Source organism: Vigna umbellata, chromosome 8 (assembly GCF_029865625.1).
Source record: "Vigna umbellata cultivar VRB3 chromosome 8, Vumbellata_1.0, whole genome shotgun sequence".
NCBI lineage: Eukaryota > Viridiplantae > Streptophyta > Magnoliopsida > Fabales > Fabaceae > Vigna > Vigna umbellata.
In genome coordinates this window covers 14,754,260-14,770,842 of record NC_142172.1, presented here as the reverse complement: position 1 = coordinate 14,770,842, position 16,583 = coordinate 14,754,260, and the positions used below count along the sequence as shown (strand labels likewise).

The window sequence follows — 16,583 nt, the reverse complement described above, 5'->3', positions numbered from 1 at the left end:
CTGAAAAGCCTCAAGTTTGAAGACTTTAGTTATCAATAATTTATAATCTAATCTTAGGTTGAATAATTTATAATCTAATCTTATAGGTTCCATAGCGCAGGACTTTTCAATATTGTGGTCTATTATATATATTTGGTCATGATTTATTGATGTTGAATTTTCTAATGTATTTTTCAAATAACTAAAGAGTGATTTCAAAATTGATCATTCAATTCGAAGTGACTGATTTATAATAATATCGTATGAATCCATTTGACATAAAATATATCAATGTGAAATAATCTCACTTAAAAACAAGATTATCGTAAATTCAGTTCGAATTTAAGTTTAATATTAAATAAAAATAAAAAGGTTAAATAATACATAAAAATATAATATATATATATATATATATATATATATATATTATTTTAAGATTTTGGATTAAATTTAGTATATAATCTTTTAATCTTTTATGAATTATTAATAATTGAATGATATTGAATGTTACCAGTATATTATCCGTAAACACACATTGAACAACATTTTCCTTATGCTTCTCGTATTGTATAATTTAAATAACTATCATTTTTAACTAATTCATGCTTGTTTTAATAAAAAAAATTAATTTAGTTTTTTCTTTGTTCTTCACTAATACCATATTCAACTTTTTACCCCGAAAACTAGAAATAAAAGTACCTTATTTCATACTTTAACTTTTCAATTCATCTATTTTTTAAAAATAATAATTAAAATTGTATTGATATTGTTATTTAATATTTATTTAACAATTTTTTATAAAAAAAAGAAAACATACAAGGTTTAAGGTCTACGATTTAGGTTAAAAATGTAGTATAGCTTTTGCTTCTTTTTACAGGATTTAGTAATACAAATATCAGAAGCAGAGTTGAAATATCTAGTGAGAAAAAAAAAAAAGGTAATATTTAGTGTTGGAAAATTTTCGGAGGCTAAGAACAAAAATTCTGGTCGATTTAATAGCAGAAGGAGCCAAATTTTTGCAGCGAAAGGATTTGGTTGGAGTGCGTGTGTTGCACGCTCCAGTAACCAGAAAACATAAGAGAAAGCGCTTCAACTGTTTTAAGTCGCTTATGCAGTTTGTATGGTCTCAAAGAGCCCAATGGCTGCTACCAAGATAGGACTCGGACTTGGTCCCGTCCCGACTCACCGTGTCACCTCCGTCGCCGCTCCTTCATCCGCCGCATTCTCCCCGCCGCCACAGCACCGCCTCTTTCTCCTCAACTCGCGGCGGGCCCTCAGACCCCGCCCTTCCCCCCAACCCCTTCGAGTAGCCGCCGCCGCCGCCGCCTCCTCCTCCTCCTCCTCCGTCGCTGCGCCAGGTCTTTCCTCGCCGCGACTACTACTACTTTGCGTGAATGTGGCCGTGCGGCGAATTCAATGCGATTTGTCTTTAATTTTGTTTTTGTTGTTTTGCTTTTTCAATTAAGCTTTGCTTTGGAGATTTTCGGAGAAAACGAGGTTTTGTTGTGTTTCGAATTGTGAGTTGGTTTTGGAGGATCGGTGTTGAAGCATGAGAGCGAGTATTGATGGTGGTGCTAGTGTGGGGGATAAGTCTGCATTGCTAATCCTTTTTGAGTGGCAGCTGTGTAGTTAGGATTGGGGTTTAAGCTGTGACGTTTGATTGGAATTGATCACAAAGGTGAGGAAAACGTGTGGTGAGAATTGGGTGTTGGGAAAAATGGTGGGTGGTAGGTACGGGGTTAGATAAATCGTATTTCATTCGTGAGAACAGGCATTTGAGACAGAAGGCTGTTTTGCAATTTTAGAGCGAACAGCTTGAATTGTGTGGTTGTTGAATGAGTGTCGTGTGTCGTGGCTTGTCTTTGTGAGGTTTGATTGCAGTCTCAGTTAGTCATTTAGACTAGTCAATAAGGGCATCATCATCTTCATCATTATCATTTAGACTAGTCAATAAGGTTTTTGTTTTAAGCTTTAGCAATTGGTATAAGGTAAGGGAAACAGTTTCATGACGATTCGGTGATGGAAAAGATGGTGGGATGTAGCTACGGGCTTGATAATTTGTATTTAATTGTCAAGAACGAGTATTTGAGATGGAGGCATCAAAAACTTGGAGTTTGGAAGGTAGTTTTGGCATTTTATAGCGAAAAGCTTGCATTGTGCTGTGTGATTGTTAATTATTTGTTCTGGCTTGTCTTGGTGGGGATTGACTAGCCTCACTTAGTCATGTAGACTACTGAATAAACGCATTCTCATCATCATCATTGTTACTAATTTTTTTGGTTATTTCCTTGAGTAAATTGTTGTATGCATTGACAATGTCAAGGTTTACCAACCATTATGTATGGAAAATTTGTTAACTTTTACTATAATTGTTTTAAGGTCATGACTTTATTGCTTGAAAATGTAAAAAACTTACATTGACAATGCATGTTAAAACTCTTTGATTAGCCCAGTTCTCTCGGCCCAAAGCTAGTGTCGACCTTTCTGGCAGTTGTTGCTTTAATGACTGTAGAAGTTTAATGTCTTCTCTAATTGTAGTACCGTTGGCTTTTTACTTACCGAGAATGTTATTATTGGATTTTACTTGAGTTTGTGCTTATTTTGTGACAATGTAATTCTCTTGTATAGTCTTTCTTTTGTTATTGATAGACGTGAAAAGTTGATTGTGGCATCCTTTTTCTTCTCACAGGAAAAGGAGTTGAGAATGTGGTAATTATAGGTTCCGGCCCCGCAGGATACACAGCAGCAATATATGCAGCACGTGCCAATTTGAAACCTGTGGTGTTTGAGGGGTACCAAGTTGGTGGTGTCCCTGGGGGACAATTAATGACTACAACTGAAGTGGAGAACTTTCCAGGATTTCCTGATGGCATCAGTGGACCTGATCTGATGGACAGGTGTTAAAACTACTTTGTAATTGTTTTCACTCACCTGGCTTTGGAATTCTCACATTTTCTGCTTATCCAGGATGCGACGGCAAGCTGAACGTTGGGGTGCAGAATTGCATCAGGAAGATGTTGAAGCTATTGATGTGAAAAGTAGCCCTTTCACTGTCCAAAGTAGTGAACGTAAGGTGATATATTCACTAGCAGCAAGCTGATTTACAATTTCATGATTGCGTAGACATATTGATATTCCCAAAGCTTCAAGGTTTTATCTTTTATTTTTATTGATTTTCTTAATCCACCTAGTGATGCTTTTCTTGTTTGGAATTAAATTTATGCAAATTCTTGTACATATTTGGTAAAAGCTTTTATTTTGAAATTAATATAGGAAGTATATTTCCTTCGTAATGTGGGTCCTGGCTTGAACGTCACTCAATTTACGGTGGATATGCTGAAATTATTGCCATTACTTTTAATCTTTCGATATGTTTGTTTAATTTTATTATCTTTTTGGTTGTGTTTATTGGGAAGAAAAGCAGTTGTAGTCACATCAGGTTTTCTTGATTGAATTTCAGGTTAAGAGCCATACTGTCATTTTTGCTACTGGAGCTACTGCAAAACGACTCAGGCTACCTCGAGAAGATGAATTTTGGAGCCGAGGAATTAGTGCTTGCGCAATTTGTGATGGAGCATCTCCTCTCTTCAAAGGTCAAGTTCTCGCTGTCATTGGAGGGGGGGATACTGCTACAGAAGAAGCATTATACTTGACAAAATATGCTCGCCATGTCCATTTACTTGTACGTCGGGACCAACTGAGGGCTTCCAAAGCTATGCAAGATAGGTGTGTCTGATTAAAATTTGTCGTTTCTTGCTTGTGAATATAGTCTGAGTGTATCATGAACAATCTATAAATTGAACTTGGTAATTACCTACTTATATACACTTCATTTTGTATAACTTCAGCTCTCTCTCTCTCTCTCTCTCTCCCCCACACACTCGCTCAAACTAATCCAGTGGGAAAGATAGAGTCTTATACAATCTTTCTTAGATCTTTTTTTTAATCTTATTGTCTGTAGTGGATTCTCTGTTGCTGAACCTTTATATATGTATTATTATGAACAATATGTTCTTTATTTGTTACCTTATACTTTTAGGTTCCTATTTTGTTTACTTGCCATACACATGATGATAATTTCTTTTATCTCTAAGTGAATTTTTAGCATTCTCTATTTCAATGCTTTATATGTGGGCCTTTAGTTAGCCAAGTTCAAGCTTCTTTTGACCTACTTGCAAAATATATCCTAGATTAAGGTTTTGCTTCTACCTCGCTTTATGGTGTATATGAAAACTATATTATCCTAAGGACATAGAACATTTTATCTTAATTATTCTCAGTCATGGGAAACAACAGTTCCTCACTCTTCATATCCATGTAAAGACGTAAGCAAAGATGTTACTTGATCACAATCACGTTCTTGCAAAATGCATCATTGGATAATAAGCATATTTTCTTTGATAATATTTGTCATTATCTTTGTAGTTCCTGTAGACTTGAAAAATAATTGTATCATGTTATGATACCATTTTAATTCAGGAAGAGATATAATTTATTTTGGGAATAAAATGTTTTACATTTATGGCTAAATATTAGAATTATATTAAATTTCTTTTCAAAATTATAGTTCCGTAGTGGTTTTGAAATTATGCTATGGTGTTATAGATCTTCATTCTAGCATGATGTATTTTGTGGAAAGAGTTTACTTTTGTTTTGCACATGGTAAAATTTTGCTGTGATCTATGACATAGTCAACGTTTCTAAGCTGAGCCCAAAGATATTACATAGTGGAAACATTCTTATAAAAATAATTTTATCTGGTGGTCTAGAAGTGAATGCTTGTCTTAAAGAAGAGACTAAATAGAACCTGGTTTTGGGTATTCTCTAGACTATAGATACTCAAGAAGTTGCTTAACTCTGTTAAATTTTTTATAAGACAAAACAATGGAATTTGTATCATCTATCTTTGTTTTCTTTGTGATGGTGAATTATCCACTAATAAAACTTTTGTATGTGAGTTTTCAACTACCTGAATGTTTGTTTAACAGGTTGATTATCACGAATGTTTCAGAGTGTATGACAATCCCAATGTCACCGTGCACTTCAATACAGAGACAGTGGATCTTGTAAGCAACACCAAAGGACAGATGTCTGGCATTTTAATACGGAAGGTTGACACTGGGGAGGAATCTGTGCTTGAGGCAAAAGGGCTGTTTTATGGCATAGGCCATTCACCAAATACACAATTGTTGAAAGGCCAAGTCGAACTTGATCACTCTGGCTATGTACTAGTTGAGGAGGGTACTGCAAAAACTTCAGTTGACGGTGTATTTGCTGCTGGAGATGTGCAGGTATCCTATCCTATTGAGTGCCTTCTGCTTATGTAGTTGATTGTTCTAGCATATTAGAATCAACACTACATTGCCTAAAATAATTAATGACTTGATGTATTATAGTATACCGTTTTAACAGTCTTTAACATAGCACAATAGCATCATTTGTTCTCTGTGTTTGTTGAGAAGTTCTACATCGTCTGGCAAACCCACTTGATGTGCTGAGGCAGCATTTGATGTGCCATTTTATGGGGACAGGATTTTGACCCTTTTCCTTCTTAATTGAAGTATGATGCTGTAGTACATAAACTGAACATATGTTTGACTAAGCAAATTTACCGGAAATTTTATTGACTGAATAAAAAATGCAGTAAAGTAACTGTCCTAAGTATATTTATAAAAGTTCTTTCTTATTCTTATAGGACCATGAATGGAGGCAAGCTATAACTGCTGCTGGTTCTGGATGCATTGCAGCTTTATCAGTTGAGAGATATCTTGTGAGCAAAGATCTTCTTGTAGAGTTCCATCAGGTATTTTACTTCAAAGAACTCCTATTTTATTTTCACTCACTGTTCCTTTTCCGCATAAATAACACTGTAGACTAAGTCTACAAATCACGTTACCAATTTAATATATCTTTATTATTCTAGTCTTAATTATACATTCTACAGAAGCATATGCAATTTTGGCAAGATTTGTATGACAAACTTATATGTTCTATAATTTGGATAACTTTACATGACTTAATAAAGACCGTGTATCTAATTGTTAGTGGATAATGAAGTTAGCCATAGAATTTTCTTTATTAAGTCATTTAAATTTGTTATAGAACAGCAGGGCAAGAAGTAAAATACAGTAAAATAATTTTTATTGATCAAGCAATCTCGGAATTGATAACAAGGTGATAGCGAACGAATATCAATAACATTGTTGAGCAGAGCTGAACTTTCTCTCCCTCCCATGTCTTTATAATCATGAGACGTGGATGTTCTCCTTTCCAAAACAATCAACACTCTCCTATTTTTCTCTTGAACTGCGTTGTAACTACTCTCTCTCTCTCTCTCTCTCTCTCTCTCTCTCTCTCTCTCTCTCTCTCTCTCTCTCTCTCTCTCTCTCTCTCTCTCTCTCTCTCTCTCTCTCTCTCTCTCTCTCTCTCTCTCTCTCTGTACAGTACTCAACTAAGGGCTTATTTGTTATACACCCTGAATCAAGTACTCTTACAGTGACATTATAGTTCAGATTAATTTGGGCACACATCCCAGTTAACTCAACGGCACAATATTAATTTTATCAAAATCAATTTTACACAATTTAAAACAAAGAGGCCCTAAGCTGTTCCTGTAGTTACTCTGCTATTTCTATTAATAACAGATGTTTCCATTAATAGGATCTTTTAGCTCTAATTCTCCTCACTTCCTCATTCTTTGTAACGGATACTCTTCATAATCCATATTGAAGGTTTGCTAATATTTTGTGGGAAGTGATAATATAGTTCTCAGTTGACTTTTGAACTCAATTACACGGGACTATTTTTGTTGACCAATATTGCGGGTTTCTCTCGTTTCATCGGCATGCACTTAACTTCTATTTTAATGACATCGTGAGGTGTGAAGTAGGAGCTATTTTCTTGTTGAACATTTATTCAGAGGAACATAAAAAAGCTGAGCTGTATTAGCCATTCTATTTTTTTTATCATTACACAAAACACGTTTGGTATTGGAAAACCTATCTATGAATAATTTACTCTAAAATATTTTACCTGAATATGGCTGGAGTAGCGAAAGACTCTAGCTTTTCTTTAATCATTACATAAAACACGTTTGGTATCTGAAAAGCTATCTATGAATAATTTACTCTAAAATATTTTACCTGAATATGATCTAAGCAAGTAGTGAAAGGCTCTAGTTATTGGTGATGGACCTGGTTATGGAAGCCATTTACCACCTACCCTTAATTTTATGAACAGGTTTTCCCAAGTAGCTTGTCATCTATTTCTCTTTGGGATATTTCCACAGGAAGGACATATCTTGGGAGAAAATATGAATAAATGATATACCGAACTACTATATGTATTTCATATTAAATATTTCTTCTTTTGCTAAAGTTAAGTTATATTGCTTTAGCTATCATAAAACTGGTGCTAGTTAATACTATATATTAATTCTTAATTACTAATTTAAGGAAAACAGACTTTACATTAAACCAGTTGATTCGTGCAACTGAATCCAATGTGAATCTCAACCTTCCAATTTAATTACTTGTAACAGCCCAAAACTGAAGAGGTTAAGAAGGAACTAACAGAAAGGGATGTTCACGAGGGCTTTGACATTACACTTACAAAGCATAAGGGACAGGTATGTGTTTCCTAATCAGATGCTGATGTTGATAGGATTAAGTCTTATTATTTGTGACGTCCACACTATAATATGTTGTTTGCCTTGTGATTTCCTCTTTACAGTATGCTCTACGAAAATTGTACCATGAAAGTCCAAGGCTTATATGTGTATTATATACATCACCAACATGTGGTCCATGTAGGACATTGAAGCCAATCCTTACTAAGGTATGTGAAAAAGGGAGGATTTAAAAAATTATATCATAATCCTGAAGTTAGATTTCATAATACTTGCTTGTATTTTCATCCTGTGACACTACGAATGAGTACACAATTTTATCTTCTGTTAATACAAAACCTTAAAAAAAAAAAAGGAAAGCAAAGTCAACTATGCATGATGTTTTAACAGGTATGCACTGTCACACTGTTAAACTTGAGGGAAGAGAGAAACATTGAGCTGAATCTGTGTGTTTCTAAGACAACATGAGTGCTTTATTTGTATTGATTGAGAAAAAGGAATCAATACAATTAACAGAGGAGATTTGATTTCCTCTAATAGTTAGTACATGGTACAGGAATAAATAAAGAAGTTTGGTTAAACCACTTCCGCAGTCCCTGTTTCTGTTGGGTTTTCTCAAATAGGTCCCTTTCTTATTTTTTTTCCAATTGGGTCCTTAAAAGTGAAAAACTGAAGCAATTGACTTCCTGCAGTTAAATGAGGTTAACGGGTTAACTTTCTCATGAGCTATCAGTTTGATGTGGAATATTTTAAATACGTGACGTTATGTTAGATTACGTGGCATATGCAGTACAGGTTACGTGGAATATATAATTAAAAAACATATTCCTTGATTTGTTGCCACTGGACCGCCGTTTCTCGCTCAACAATGCTACCAACAACCACAACCGTTGCTGATATGCAACCAAATTGTGGCCACCACCACGCCATCCTCCGCAACGCGAAGTTGCCGCCGTCAGCACCGTTCAAGCTCAAAACGCACAACCATGGCAGCCTTCTCCATCATCCTTCTTCGCGCCATGAAACATGTACACAGTAAAGCCCATAAATCGCAAAACCATCGAACGCTAATCGCGAGCGCCGCTCGATACTACTTCATCTCCATCAACGCATAACCCTAAATCGTGTTCGAGCTCTCCAATTGCATCTGAATCGCAAACCCTAGTTGCGCAAAACACGGAATCACGAACTCCTTGCGCCGCCACGAGACCACGCCGTGAGAGCTCCAGCGCCTTCGTTTCTCCTTCTTCGAGCAATTGTGAGAACCAACACATCCTTCATCTCCGCAAGTCTCCTTCGTCACAAATCCACCAACCTGCAAACCTAGAGACATCACAAACACAAAAGCAGAAACCCATTGCGAGTTCATCTCTCTCGCGCAAACAGAAGCATGAGAAAACCCCTAATTTCGAAGGAGAGGCCCTAGGAGACATTGGACTCCACTCCAATCTCGAACTCTATGAATCTGTGATTTGTTGTGTCTTTAATCTCGAACCCAATTTGATTTTGATAAACCCTAAATTGGTGGTGCTTAATTTCATATTTCATAAACCCTAATTTCGTGATGAACCCTGAGCATCAATCGCTAGGGTTGAAGATGATGAAAGGTAAGGTTGAAGATGATGAACCCTAATTTGGGTTTCAATTCTCAGAAACTTTTTTTCTAATTATATATTCCACGTAACTTGCTCTGAATGTGCCACGTCATTTAATTATTCAACCTCACACTGACACATCACCTGAAAGTTAACTCGTTAACCCAATTTAATAACAGAGAGTCAATTGCTTTAGTTTTTCACTTTTAGGGACTCAATTGGGAAAAAAAAATAAGAAATGGACCTATTTGAGAAAACCCAACAGAAATAGGAACCGCGGAAGTGATTTAACCAAGAAGTTTTTAATAATACATATATAATCTAGATATTCCTAGTTATATAGGATCAATTCCTTATTCTTATAATCTGTAATTTTTTTAATTCGAGATGTCCTAATTGAGCATATATAAGCATTGGAGAGACCATTGATTCACATACAGATGATGTTAGAGGTAGTAAATGTTATGTGACTCACATCCAACATCAATTGTCCGACTTGATGTTCGATCTTGCAAGGTAACATTGTTTTTAATGAAGGTAAGAAGAATATCATGGGGTTGGGTCAATTAGGTAAAAGACAATAAATTAAAAGGGCAATTAGGGACATAAAGAATTTAGTCAACAGTAAGGGATGAGAAAGGTTGGAATACCATTTTCACAAGCTTTTGTTTATGAACCATTGGAAGCCGTTATAAAAGACAAATTGCTCGATTTAGTAAAAGAAGAGAAAAGATAACGATTACCAAATATGTCAGCAGTTGCATCTGAATCAATAACCCAAGGACCAAGAGAAGGCGATAGAGTGACAAGTTGAAGAATTACTACTAGTGTGTGCTACAAAACAAGTTGTACTAGCGGATTGGTCACCATTTGATTTAGTCTTCAACTGTTGTTGGAGATGTATAAGCCAGGAACTCACAACAACTTGTGTCTCAACAATGGAAGTGGAGTATTTAGACCCATCCATTTTCTCATTATTGACGATATGGTTAGAAAGGATGGGAGAATCTATTTTGGAGGTTGATTTGGTGTTGGATGACATTCTTTTTCCAGAAAAGTTGGAGGAAAGGGAGAGGGTGCCAAAACAGTGAGCGAATCTGAGAGAAAGATTCGTAGAAAAAAAATCCTCCGGGGATAGTGAGTGTACAAGACCAACACGGTTTTGAAAAGGCTTATATGCACGGTTAAACTCCAGGGAAGAGAGAAATATTGAGCTGAAACCGTGAATCTAAGCCAACACATATGCTTTATTTATATTGAAAAAAATAAACATGAACTAAGCAAAGTCCACCGTCTCTTTGAATGTCAAAAAGTATTATCACACGAACTTTGAATGTCAAAAAGTAGTAACAACTTCTCTCTAATAAGATGACAATCAATTTCTATATGTTTTGTTCTCTCATGAAACACTGGATTGGAGGCAATATGAAGGGCTGCTTGGTTGTCACAGTAGAGTTTCAACGACTCATTTCCACAAAATTTCAACTCTTGGAGAAGTTGCTTGATCCACACAAGTTCGCATGTAGTCAAAGCCATAGATCGGTATTCAGCTTCAGCACTAGATCTAGCAACAACACTTTGTTTCTTACTTTTCCAAGATATAAGGTTCCCTCCAAGTAGAACACAATATCCTGTAGTAGATCTTCGATCAATTGGAGAACCAGCCCAATCTGCATCACAATATCCTTCAATCTGAGTGTTTCCCTTGTCCTCATACAACAATCCCTGTCCTGGATTTCCTTTTATGTATCTGAGAATTCGAATCACTGCATTCCAATGGTCAACATGTGGATTCTGCATAAATTGACTCACAACTCCCACTGGATAAGAAAGATCAGGTCTTGTTATTGTAAGATATATGAGTTTTCCAACCAGCCTTCTATATCTCTGGATCTGAGAAAGGTTCACCTTGATCTCTCATTAGCTTTTGATTTGAGTCCATAGGACTATTAATAGGCTTGCAATTTGTCAAACCTGTTTCCTCTAAAATATCAAGAGCATATTTCCTTTGTGAAATGATGACACCTTCTTTTGACTGTGCCACTTCAATACCAAGGAAGTATTTTAGACGACCCAGATCTTTAGTCTGAAAGTGGTTGAACAAATGATTCTTTAATTGAGTAATTTTAGTGTTGTCATTCCCTATAATAACAATATCATCAACATACACCATGAGATAAACACATTTGTCAGGAGAAAAATGACCATAAAACACTGAGTGATCCGCCTCACATAAAACAGACCAGCACATAAAAGCCCAAAAACTAAAAGTACAATTATACAATACAATATATATCAACACATTTAAACGCACCTCTAAGACCCTAGATATAGATAGGTATAATTCAAATTAACTTTCTAATAAAGCTTGTTTTAAACCTATTTTTAACACTCCCTTTCAAGCTGGAATGTATCAAGTTTGGAACAACTAAATTCAACGTGAGACCCTCTCAAGGATTTTGTTAATGCATATGGAAGTTAATCATTAGATCTGACAAACTCGATATAAATTGCCTTGGTCAACAACTTTTCTCGAATAAAATGAAAGACAATTTGTGTTTGGTCCTTTCATGAAACATAAATTGAAAACAATGTGGAGAGTTTCTTGATTATTGCAATACATCTTCATTTGCTGAACCTCAACTTTAGTTATGAAGGAATTGTTTTACTCACAAGTTAATAAATGGGAGATGCCATGGCCCTATATTCAACTTCAACAGTCCATAATGAAACTTCATTTTGTTTCATGCTTTTCCAAGAAATAATATTTCCTCTAGTGAAGAGACAATATCTTGTATTAGAACCTCTGTTCATAGGAGATCTTGAATAATTAGCATTACAATTCTCAAAGATTTGGCTAGTCTCTATATCTTCATATAATAGACCTTGTCTTGGGGCCTTTAGATGTATCTTAGACCACAAAAGACAGCATTCCTATCATCAATGAACTGATTGACAATACCAACTACAAAAAAAGTCTTCTGCATCCTTCTAGGTCAGAGAAAGATTCATCCTGCTCTCGTTAATATTTTATTTGGGTTCATAGAACTATCCACTAGTCTATAGTCAATCATACCCTCTTTTAGGATATCTAGAGCATATTTTCTTTGAGAATTGTCAATTCCTTCCTTTGATTGGGCTACCTTGATGCCTAAAATGTATGAGATATTCAAGATCCTTGGTCTGAAAATAATTGTACAAGCGTTTCTTTAGCTAATAGATTTAGGAGCTTCATTTCCTATAATGACTATATATCATTAACACACATTATTAAGTAATCACATTTTCCAAGGGAGGTATTACCGTAAAAGATAAAATGATTTGTTTCATAGTGTTTCAGCTCAAAGATTTGAACAATGCGACTAAATTTTCCCAACCATGTAAGTGAAGATTGCTGACACCATAGAAACACAATTTACAAAACAATTTAGACTCCTCCTAAGTAACAAACATAGGAGGTTGCTCCATGTAGGGGTAATTTGGTCATCTTACAATTTCATTTATTAAAACATTTTTTTTATCATCTACGTCAATCAAATCACTCAAACTTTCTTCTCATTTCTCACCATCTTTTCCTTAATCCAAACAACCCCACATTCACCTCTCCTCAAATCCATCCTTCAATCTAAACAAAACATAAGTATAGAACACATACAACTCAAAAACAACTTTTTAATAAATCTTATTCTAACAAGATCTATAAGCGCCTATATGAAGTTTATACATGTCGCAGCCCATGAGATGAGGCAGGCAGGCCATACCACGATTTAATGAAATTTTGATCAATTAGGTAAATAATTATGATTGAGCTCGTTAGATAGGGAATTTCAATGAGAATATGAGCTGACCTCAGTAACTTGATTGTTCTTTTGTTCTGGGTAGTTTGGGTTTGTCAAGGTTTCTGTTTGAACTAAGCAATATGATGTTATTTTAACAGTATTTTTTCCTTGTCAGCCTGCTAAATTGCACTGACAATTATATCAGTGAACCATTTTTGCATTCTGCTATACCATTTTGCTGCGATGTATGATGACAAGTAGACTGATGTGAGATACTATGGGAACTCAAGATGGCAGAAAAGGAGGATGACAAATACTCTTTTGCATTATCACTTCTTAATATTTTGATTACTTGACCAAATTGATTCTTGATTTCATTCAAAAAAGATGTAAAGATAGCTAACAATTCAGAACGATTTTTCATAAGATAAATCCAAGTACATCTTGAATATTCATCAATAAAGGTAACAAAATATCTAAAACCAAAGGAGGAGATACGACTAGGTCCCATATATCAGAATAGATGATGGAAAAACTAGAATTATATATTGATTGAGACCTTTTAGGAAAGGAAGATCTAACATGTTTTCCTAATTGACATGACTCACATTCTAAGGTTTGGAGACCACTAAGTTCAGGACACATCTTTTTTAATTTGGACAAATGAGGATGGCCAAGTCGATCATGTAGCACTTTAGGATTAGGAGCAGCAACACAGGACACCATTGGACGAGATCCAAAATGGTATAATCCGCCAGCTTCATATCCTTCTCCAATCTGTCTCTCCAAACCACGCTCCTGTATAACAAAAGATTTATGATCAAAGTTTATTGAACAATTTAACATTTTGGTCAACTGACTTAGGGAAATTAAATTAAAAGGACAATTAGGGACAAAAAGGACTGAGTTGAGATTGAGGGAGGGAGACAAAGAAACATGACCGACTCCTTTGGAGGAAGTTTTAGATCCATTTGCAAGGGTTATGAAATGAGGTTTTTTCCGAAAGGAAATAGATGAGAACAAAGAGATATTACCAGAAATGTCCTCAAAAGCACAAGAGTCAATTACCCATGAATTTTGACCTTCCATAGATTGAGAAACACAGGCTGTTGATGTATTGGGAGATTGAGATAGTTGTGCCAAGCTGTTAGACTTTAACCTTAAATACTCTTGATATTCATCCTCAGAAAACATAGAAGTGGAAGTTTTCGTCTTCGAAGTGGAAGTTTCAGTCTTTGAAATATTGGCGGTTTTGGAAGGGAAACCATGTAAGGAGTAACAATTCTCTTGAGTATGACCCATCCTTTTACAGTATGTGCATTGAGGACGTCCCCGACCTCCTCGTCCTCCTCCTCTAATGCCACGTCCTCCTCTTCCTCGTGTGGCAACCATGACAGATGGTTCCACTAGTTCATGCGCTTCTTGAGTTTGAGATACCGGGACACGCAGAAGGCGAGTGGTCAATGTTTCCGTAGAGGGGACCTCATGACTAGTTAGAAGTTGATCTCTGAGATGATCAAAATCGGGATGTAGGGCACGAAGGATCAACACCATGTAAAATTTGTCTAGTTTCTTTTTGATTTCCTCTAATGGGTCCACTTCCAAAAACATCCTGAGCTCTTCGACAGCAGATTGGGTTTCAGCCATGAAGGACACCATATCATGGTCTGCCATTTTAAGAGATGCAAGCTTGTTCGTAGTGTCATAGAGACGTTGAATATCATTGGCACAAATGCTTTGGGCTTTCTTCCAAAAGGAGTGACAAGTTTTGAAAGCCCTCAAAGATACAAGAAGTTTGGGTTCCACTGATTGCCATAACAGGGCACACAACTGGAAATCTGCTTGTTTCCACTGGTCAACTTTTTCAGTAGGCACATGGCTTCCATCTCGCTCAAGGTGGTCATAATGTCCTTGGCCAAGAAACCACATTTCAACGGCAGCAGACCATGATAGATAATTTTTTCCATTTAGCTCCTCGGAGGTAATTGATGGACTTCCGGAGAAAGAAAGAGTACTGTCAGACCCATTTTGAAGAAGACGAATAGTACCAGCAAAGAACAAGAAAACCCTAAGGGTTTAGACGAACGAAACTGTGACAGCGATGGACGACGGTGGCCGGCGACGGTGGACGGTGGCCGGCGACGGACGACTGTGGCCGGCGGCGGACGGTGGTGGGCGACGACGGACTGTGGCGTCGGACAGATATTACGAGACAGAAACCAGAGCGGGACTGACCCGCTTTGATACCAACTTGAGAATTAAACTGTAAAATAATTCTAGGGGGCTTGATTGATCCCTCTCACAATCTTCTATTTATAAGAATAAATTGATACAAAAGTACATAATAAATAGGGTAACCCTAGACACAATATAATGATGATAAAATAGGATAAATATCCTAACACCAATAAACTAAATAAAGCTACTTTTAGTTCGTCTGCTTGTGAAAAAGTTCTATGCCCTTTGTCGAAATTATTGCATAATAATATGTATTTGCATACAATAATGCCGTGTTAAAAATCAACTTATTGTGTGCTCAACCTGAGAGCAGCCAGATTATATTAGATACTGTCAATATTGATATATAAAAAGAATGCATTAATACTGATCTGATGGCAAAGGAACTAAATAAAACTATTTTTTGTTCCATATATTTCACAGTTTATTTTCGATCGTAAATTGAACACTGATTTTCTTAATGTTTTTGTAACATCTCCTTTTACAGGTTATTGATGAATTTGATGAGAATGTACATTATGTTGAAATTGATATAGAGGAAGATCCAGAGATAGCAGAGGCAGCTGGAATAATGGGCACTCCATGTGTGCAATATTTTAAAAATAAGGAGATGCTCAAGTTAGTAACATTTGATTTTATTTTCTCTTACTCTATCATGCATCATCTATACTATAAATATATGGTTTGATATCATGGCATACCACTATATAAACATCAACTTTTTCTATCACTTATGGGTACTCTGATTATTTTGCAGAACTGTCTCTGGAGTCAAAATGAAGAGAGAGTACAGAGAATTTATTGAAGCAAACAAGTAGAAGTATTTATAAACACCTGAGGATGATACTCAGATTCTGTGATGCAATTTTGTTTTCCATTTGAAAACAGCTGAATAGTGCTGTCAATTTTGACAACTATTCCTTGAACCAAGTAAATTTCATAGATTGTACATGTAGAGTTACCAATCACTATTATTGTTTTGTTTGTTCAATATTACCATTTTCATATTTTAGTTCAGCAAGCCTCAACTACAAGCTGAAACTAATGCTATTTATTATTATTTTTTGAATTGATTAGTTTTTGTTAAAAGTAATGTAATCTTTCATGCACTTGCATTTTTTCTGTTTGTCAGTATAGTCTTCAACTTAAATAATAATATATACAACTGCAATGGGATATATATATATATATATATATATATATATATATATATATATATATATATATATAATAGTATCTTTAGATCAAGATCTTATTTTTTGGTGGGTCTCTGTCATGCAGATACAAGATTTCACTTTGATTTTTAAATCTAAGTTTGTATGTTGGTCTCACAATTTAATTTAATTTTAAATTAAATAAATAAAT

The 16,583-nt window shown here is 35.5% G+C and overlaps 1 protein-coding gene across 2 annotated transcripts; it reads left to right on the top strand.

Moving 5' to 3' along the window:
- The first annotated feature begins 1,054 nt into the window (after positions 1–1,054).
- Positions 1,055–16,349, top strand: NTRC (NADPH-dependent thioredoxin reductase C). Of its 2 annotated transcripts, none has more exons than XM_088095731.1 (10): positions 1,055–1,337; positions 2,669–2,876; positions 2,947–3,052; positions 3,440–3,705; positions 4,991–5,270; positions 5,675–5,782; positions 7,520–7,606; positions 7,711–7,815; positions 15,706–15,836; positions 15,957–16,349. In XM_088095731.1, exons 1-10 carry the CDS (start codon positions 1,100–1,102, stop codon positions 16,021–16,023), a joined length of 1,596 nt encoding a protein of 531 aa, XP_087951857.1. In that variant the 5' UTR covers positions 1,055–1,099; the 3' UTR covers positions 16,024–16,349. The 2 variants fall into 2 exon arrangements, with proteins under 2 accessions (XP_087951857.1, XP_087951856.1); XM_088095730.1 differs by having other exon boundaries at positions 1,065–1,337; positions 15,976–16,349.
- Positions 16,350–16,583: the final 234 nt, after the last annotated feature.